The following is a 7,918-nucleotide window of genomic DNA, read 5'->3' as shown; positions in this document are numbered from 1 at the left end:
GATAAAGTTTTTTGATGAGATGTAACAGATCTGCAACATTTATGAATGATTCATAGTCATGAAATCCCTGAGCCGGGGTAAACTAAATTTGTCTCTGTAATTTCACAATATATGAGCCACTTTAAAGTTTACAAACAAATCAAGCATTTATAATTTTTCTCAACCAGGCCTTCAGTCAAAAGTGCTCTCCATGGTTAAAAATAAAAAAAGGAGTCTTGAATATGTCTTACTTTCTTGACTAAAAACAGTACCTAATTAGAGGAGAGAGCTGATGTCATTGCAGAAGTAAAGGATTTGGTGAATCTGTCGCTTCTGAGCAGAAAAGGAGGGATGAAGCTGCACCGTGCCGGGGCCCCAGCCCACGGCTCTCTCTCTTCTGGCAGACTCCAGCTGAAAGTTAATTGGACGGGGAGAGGTCTGAGACGGGCTGTGCCGAGGCCCATTAGTGATTCCCCTGCCGAATGCAGAGCCACGAGGATCACAGACTCACAAATAGGAGGATTAAAATAATCAATAGCCTTGACTTCTATCGACCACACACACACACACACACACACACACACCGAGTAATTAGCGGAGAACCTATTCAGCAGCGGACTATGACACCCTCCTGAACCTCACACACATGAGCGCCACACTCCAATGGCAGCAGCGCCTAATGAGGGGAAATAGTTGAGACTGCTTGAGAGGAAAATTAGGAAAAGGTCAGGAAACCACTGAACAGCCCTTTACTGCTCATGTCAGAGCCGTGTCATTTTTTTTGAAGAACAATATAAACATAAAAAAATAACTCTTGATCTTTTACATTGTAATATTTAAAATATTAGACACAAACAATAAACTAAGAGTCAATTGCCATACGTATAATTTACTTTTGATTTGGCTCATATTTGTTGACCAAGACATTCCTTTATTCCACACTTCCTTTCAACAGCCACGTTTTGAGATTATAGCAGCAACACTGCCCTCTTCTGTTAAAGATGAGAATTGCACCCCCAAAAACTTCAATTTATCTCCCTATAATTTCACTAAATTAGATACTCACTCAAAACAAACCCAATAACTTTAAAAAAAACATGTATTTAAATGTAGCAGCAAACTTTAGAACAATAATAACATGGGAACACATTCATAATATTCCCATTATACTTTTTTTTTCTATTTTCAACCAGTCATAACCAATGAAACAGATTACTGGTGGCATTCTGTGTACATTTAATATTTTATTGTTTTTAAAGTTGACAAACTAGTATCAACAGTGAGAGCACTTTAATTTATGTCGGTATAAATGATGCTTCAGGACATTGTATTGCAATACAAATTGCTTATACATATGAACAGAGCTGAAAAGGGTCATCTGTGATCTTTTATAAGGAATGAAAAGGCACTTCTTAAATTAAAACCGTATTTTGGAGAAAGTGGCGGGGGGCTGGAAAAGCTAAATGCAAAAATGGACATGACAAAGGAAAAAAAAAAAAAAAGGAGGGTGATGGTCTTCATCTTCATCCGCTCATGACCGTTTTGACCAGTTCTGTAAGAAACAAATGGAGAGGGGAAAAAAAAAAAAGAGTTTTATTGGTTGAAATACTGTGAGACCTGCTGCAACTACAGAATTGTGAACTTAAGTAGGAGATGCTGGTAATTATTTTTATCTCCTTTCAGCTAAAGCAGCTGGCTCACTAAGATCCAGAGAAAGAAAGTTGGTTAGAGAAGCCAATCTTCGATGTATGATTTCCTTCAGCAGAGAAAAAAGGAAGGTCAGAGGAACTACAGTCCAGTCAGAGCAGCCAGCTATAAATCCAGTTTTTAATCAGTACTTAAGAGAAAATAGTCAGCACAAGAGCAACTTAATGCAATGTTTTAGTTAGTGGGGGGGAAAAAAGGGACTGGTCCACTCTTCCATATCTGGTGGCTACATACTGTGTAAATATAAAACTCCTCTACTGACAACAAACGAAAGAAAAGACCTGCATTAAAAAGCATCAGTAACATGCAAATGACATTAGAAAAGAAGCCTGATAACACCACAGTGTATTTCTAGGTCCCTGAATGAGACCAGTCTCTTCCCTGCGTCTCCACCACTTCCCCGTACAAAGTGGAGGGAGCCTCAGACTCATGCAGAGAGGCATGCTGCAGCCAGGCGCTAAGGCAAAGGGCTGCAGGAGAGAAACGGAGCGGCAGGAGGCTACACGCTGTTCAAAGCCTCCGGTCTGAAGGTAAGGGACACTGCCAGGCTTTCGCTCATATCTGCTTTTAAACAGCACACTGTTCCTCACTGCCGATCTGAACAGTGCAACCAGAAACTAGTACTGGTGTCAGGATGGGTTCAGCTGGATGGATTATTTAGCAACACAAGAGCAGGAAAGCCTGGAGGTGTCCTCTCAAGGTTTTACATTAATGCCCGTACCGGCCCTCAGCCTGACATGATGTGGCGAACAAATGCTGTGGAGGAAGAACATTTAACACACTGTCAGAAATGGCATTTTAATTGTAGTTTATCAACAACAAGTGTAAGAAGAGAAACAAATGAGCTGAAGCCCCCAGAAAGGTCCTGCTGAAAACTGTAGTCCTGGATTACAACTGCGTTACATCAGGATAATTTGTTGAATTTCCTGTGAGCCATAGCAAAAGTTGGTGTGCTGATAAAGTAATTTTACGCAACGAATTAGAAAACAGATTAAGGTCAGCTTTACATGACAAGATTTTAATCAAGTTGGAGGACAGCAGGCATGCTACACCGATGTTTTGTTGTGCTGAATTTGAGGTCTATCAATGACCAATATTATCATATTACAGAAGTTAAAGACTATACTGAAATTAATACAGGGCTCTGACAACACTATCATCAATGCCTCATGCATTACATTTCATTGTAGTTTGACTCAGCTTTCACTATAGATCAGAGGAAATGTTGCTGTTACTCTGAGATGGTGCAAAAGAAAAAAAAATATATCAGGAGCTCAGTCCATGACTGCATTTAGTACTGAAAAAACTTTCAGGTATTCCAAAAAAAACTAAAAATGCATTCCCAAAAATCCAAGGCACACTTTTAGCCCCCATCTGACTACTATTGACATTAACAAATTTAAATTAAACACAGTGACATGCATCAACAAGATTTCAAGAATATCTCATCAAGATTATTTGTGGAAAATAAATCAGTTTTACTTAAGTCTAATTTTTACTAGATTTTTGCCCTCACCTTCGTAATTAATGCAGCCATTTCCATCTTCGTGTCCAGCCACGAGCGTCTCCACCTCCTCCTCTGTCATTTTCTCACCTGAAAGAGGGTGATAAAAACATTTATAATATCAATATTTTACAGGATTTACAAAAAGAGATGAATTCTGAGTACAGCATACAAAAGAAAGGGTTAAAATAGCAGTTCATTTTATTTTATTTCTATTATTTGTACGCAAATTAACTTTCCATCCATCCATTCTTTAGGTACACTTTATGAATGGAACTTGCCTAATGTGGTGAGGACGTGACGCAGCTCTGCTCCCATTACTGTGCCGTTACCCTCCTTGTCAAAAACACGAAGTCCCTCCACATAGTCCTCCATGGAGCCCTGATCTTTGTTCTTTGCGATGGCCTGAAGCATGGGCAGGAACTGCTCAAAGTCGAGCATCTTGGTGTTCATCTCTGTGAAATGATGAGAGAAAATTGTATGAATCAAACAGGTTAAGGGTTTGTTTCCATAGTAAGGTGTCGGCACAAGAATTTTTAAACTTGACTCAAGTTTTACCATTTTTACTACCAAGAGGAATGTGTCGAGTTTCATGTTTATTTAAGTTAACTTCCAATGAGCCTAATGCTACAGCATCAATATTGAGGTTTATAGTCACTTGAACTTTTTTCCTTATTTTAAGAATAAAATAAGCAAATATAAATAATTTCAAACTCTTCTGTACACTGACTAGTTGATTTTTGTCTTTAAAATGCTAATACAAGTAAAATAGTTTTCTCTAAAAATGTTGCACAGTACGTGAAATACACAAAGTTTCATTTTTGCAATAACTTTACTACATACAAGGCTTCAAAGTTTAACATCAAAAGATTTTTGACTCTTGCAGATCACTGGGTGATGCCATTTAATGACAACCAGAAACTGTGGACAGCTGTGTCCACATGAGGATCCAAATTATCTTTTTCTTTTAAAAAAATGAATCGATAGTTCTGAGGAGACGCCGAAAAGCAAGACCTGACTGCTTATTGAGCGGACATGGCTCTACGGAAAGCCTAAAGTGTTTTAATTGTGCCCACTGGGCATCATGGAGATGACAGGTATTGTCCACCCTAATACTAATATTCATTCGGGACATATTTCCAGGTCTTCAAAACTACAAATCTGATTTCAGTTTTGACAAAAAGCTTCACGGTCTAGACCAGGGCTATTCGACAGGCAGAGCGAAGGCCACATCTGGCCTGCAGGTAAACTCAGTCCGGCCAACCTATGAGCTCATTTAAAATAAAAAAAGATTTTAAATCATAAATTATGTTTATGAAACGACAATAACTGCTGGATGTCCAACCTCTGAGCTGTTGGCTTTCCGAAACGGAGCAATTTAGTTGAATAGCCCTGGTGTAGACCCTTGATAAAGAACTGAACAATATAAAAATAAAAACAACATTAATATTATTAATGAGTTTGTAATTTTCTTTTTACCTTCAGCTTTGGGGTTGCCCAGCACTTTTAGCACCTCAGCATTGACAGGGTTCTGTCCCAGGGCCCGCATTACGTCTCCACACTGGTTGAAGCTGATCTTCCCATCTCCTGTCCTGTCGAACAGCAGGAACCCCTCCTTAAACTCTGCAGGACAAAGACACATCACCAATTAAAGAATGAACATTGAGAACTGAAAAATAATCAAAAATAAACAAACAACAACAAGCACAAGCAGACGTATATACAGAAGTAAGACACATAAATAAAAAAGGTTGGAACACAGACTGAAAATAAGCAAACAAACCAGAAAAGATCAGATTATAACAACAGGTGAGATTAGACTTAATTCGCCCCTAATGCGGCATGATTCAGAGACCTGCAGCCAAAATCCTCGGATTTATTTGAAACAAAGATTTTCGACTTGCATTAAAAAACAAACAAACAAAAAAAAACTATCAACTGTAAATTGTATTGCAACAACGCAACATCCTCTTCTCTGTGGTGTGCTAGTTGACACAGCAAACATCCGTCCAGCTTCCTCAATTTAGAAAATGCATTTATCAGTGATGTCAGTAATTTTGCACGAACAAAAACTTCACTATTAGAAAAAAAAACAAAACATGCTTGGTTATCTTTGCTTAAAACACAACATGCTCTGTGTGCTTCTCGGTCAACTATCTTTTCACATATTGTTTAGATGCTACATTAAAAAGAGTCCAGGTGATAAGTTTCCACACACTCTGAGGGCTACACTTTTGCTGAAAAGTTTGGCAATAACTTTTAAAGTCAAGCCTATTTCTCTGTAAGCAAAATATTGAATAAACCACTGAGCTGATTTTAGTAAAACTCTCAGAAAATAATCATTTTATGTACATTAACATTTGGAGTCAACCCAATTCAATCTGGCTGCCACAGATAAACTGACCTTAGCAAACACAAAAGTGGCTGTGACTCAGGTAATTATGCAGACAATCAGCTACAGTTTGGTGTGGTAGTTGCTGAGAGTCATCCTCAACACACTCCAAGTCCTAACACATCTCACAAGATCTTGCAACACGGAACAAGACTGCACAAAATGTAATTTACAAGGTTTGACTGAAACGACTATAAATCATATCTCATCATAACACAATCCTAAAGCCATGGCATGAAAGGTGGTGGGCGATGTGCATTCCTTCAAGACATGCTTGGCCTTTAATTTCAAATGAGCTGGTGAGTTCAAACTTTAGCAAATATCCTAAAGCTCACAAACATGCACTAATATACTGTAACTCTTAAAAAAAAGAAGCGTAAAAGTGCATAATAGGTGACTAATCTTTCAATTTCCAACCAGCTGCTAAATGCCCTCTAAAGTAATTTAATTTAAGTCCAAATTAATCTATATTTGACCATCATAAATGTTCATGTTAGCATATTAAACAGCTTTGTTTACATCTAAGTGGAGCTAAGAATGCTTTATTAGAAGTCATTGAGCAATAACGCTTTAAGGTGACATCAGTCTGGGTATTTAAGATCAAAAGAGTAAAAGCTTTGCCTCTATCTAACCATCAGGGAGATAAAGAGTTAGATTGCACAATATCCGGACAGAAGGGTGTTCCTGCTATTATGGGACGAGTCTTCCCCCAAAGCATTGGCAGAGTTGAGGAATATGTTTTTTTCCCCTCTTGTTCTGAGGAATGTGCCTCTTCCCTTCTGGCCTGTTAGCACTATTCTCAACACCATATTTGGTATCAGAGGAGTGGAGTAAAGTAGGAGGAGAGTCAGAGTACTGATGGCCTGTTATGTCAGTAGTTAAACAAACCAGACTTGGAACAAAAAAAAAAAAACATTTACCACTTTATCCAGCACCAAAAATGGGCACACTGCAGATGAGCTACTAGGAAGATTTCAGGGAAAGCAAGACGACAACACCTGATAAAAGCAGGACCCAACACCGTCTGACAAAGGACTATGTTTGGTTTTGTAAAAAAAAACCATCAACAAATAAAAGAAAACACTACAGCATACGTCAAGGATGGGAAGATTTATACGCTGTGTAATGTTTTTGACGTACTAGACAATAGTACAGAGCGGATTTTCTTCGTATTTACGACACATATGGCTCCAGAACTGGCATGCAGATCACACCCTACACACCCAGAACAGCGACTGGTTTGCTTTTTTTTTCTGTGCAAGGCGAGGCCTTTTCACCGACTTACCATGGATTTGATCCAGGTTAAATTCAATCTGAAAAGAACAAGCAGTTGGAAGAAGTATAGTGATGAAAAAGTACGGCTTATAGGGAAGGAAAGCCCAAGCCTAAAGCACGACTACTGCAACAAGGAGCGGGCGATAAGCAGTGAAACAGGGCAAAGTGTCAGCGGACACGATCGACAATTGTAGGCATGCAACACAAGAAGAATCTGATGGAAATGTTCCCATGAACACACACACTCAAAGACTTACCCATGATTTGATCTTCCGAGAAGTCAGACTGTTCGGAAAGAAATTAGGCGAGATGAAAATGGTTGCTTCTGATGAGCAAATCGGGTTTCCGTCAGTGACTCTAACCTAACCTAACCTAAAATATGTTTTACAGTTAGAAATATAAAGCCAGTATAGCCTCCAACTAAAGCAGATTTAGTAAATTAAGAACACAGACAAGTAATTTAGAGATAGCTCCGTGTAATTTGTAATTTTACGAACAGAGAAAGCTAAAGCTAGCTTAAAAAGTTGCACTTCCGCTTGGGACAGGAGAGGCTTTTTCAGACGGTAAAGCTCATGCTAACATCTTTGTAAAAGCGAAATATTTTGTATGTGTTAAATATTCCCCTCCACTTGCTCAACTGCGCCTCGCCTATTTAGTTGTCTGAGAGGAAGAAAAACCCACCATTGTTGTGTTCGCTGAGGTGTGTCCGAAACGACGGAAAACCGAAGACTGCAAATGCACGACTACAAGGCAGAGCGAGAAAAACCCTCGCGCCGCTGCGTCATGACGTCAAATAACGTGCGCTCAGACGTCGCAACAGGAGGACAGGAGTAACTGCTGCACACCATATATAGAAACAATACCAAGGTGCGGCTGGCTTTTATAAATTATATGTTTTATAGGCCTTTAAACTCACGAGGCAATTCAGTCTATGCTCGGGGTTGAATGTATATGCAGTTAATGAAGGAAATATTATAATTCAGAAAAGATTCGGGGGGAATGATCCAAACTGTACGTATGGCTGCAGAATACAATGGGAGAGCTCTTTGCTGTGTGCTAAA

The 7,918-nt window shown here is 39.0% G+C and overlaps 1 protein-coding gene across 2 annotated transcripts; it reads right to left on the bottom strand.

The window, feature by feature from the left end:
* Window positions 1–1,203: 1,203 nt before the first annotated feature.
* Window positions 1,204–7,664, bottom strand: zgc:153867 (uncharacterized protein LOC337226 homolog). 2 transcript variants are annotated; one of them, XM_025009292.2, is made up of 7 exons: window positions 7,539–7,664; window positions 7,115–7,142; window positions 4,670–4,813; window positions 3,472–3,645; window positions 3,203–3,280; window positions 2,408–2,442; window positions 1,204–1,531 (listed from the first exon to the last, which is right to left on the bottom strand). In XM_025009292.2, the coding sequence occupies exons 1-6, from the start codon at window positions 7,539–7,541 to the stop codon at window positions 2,414–2,416; spliced, it is 456 nt and encodes a 151-aa protein (XP_024865060.1). In that variant the 5' UTR covers window positions 7,542–7,664; the 3' UTR covers window positions 1,204–1,531; window positions 2,408–2,413. The 2 variants fall into 2 exon arrangements, with proteins under 2 accessions (XP_024865060.1, XP_017286447.1); XM_017430958.3 differs by lacking the exon at window positions 2,408–2,442.
* Window positions 7,665–7,918: the final 254 nt, after the last annotated feature.

The sequence above is a fragment of the Kryptolebias marmoratus genome, linkage group LG8, assembly GCF_001649575.2.
Source record: "Kryptolebias marmoratus isolate JLee-2015 linkage group LG8, ASM164957v2, whole genome shotgun sequence".
NCBI lineage: Eukaryota > Metazoa > Chordata > Actinopteri > Cyprinodontiformes > Rivulidae > Kryptolebias > Kryptolebias marmoratus.
Note: the sequence above shows the minus strand (reverse complement) of the source record. Positions and strands in the feature narration are given on the sequence as shown.

Excerpts from the sequence above, each read along its gene's own strand:
- zgc:153867 (XM_025009292.2), bottom strand. Across the intron at positions 3,281-3,471 it reads TCACGTCCTCACCACATTAG|GTGAGAAAATGACAGAGGAG; the intron begins GCAAGTTCCATT and ends ACCCTCTTTCAG. Across the intron at positions 2,443-3,202 it reads TGGCTGCATTAATTACGAAG|CATTTGTTCGCCACATCATG; the intron begins GTGAGGGCAAAA and ends CTTCCTCCACAG.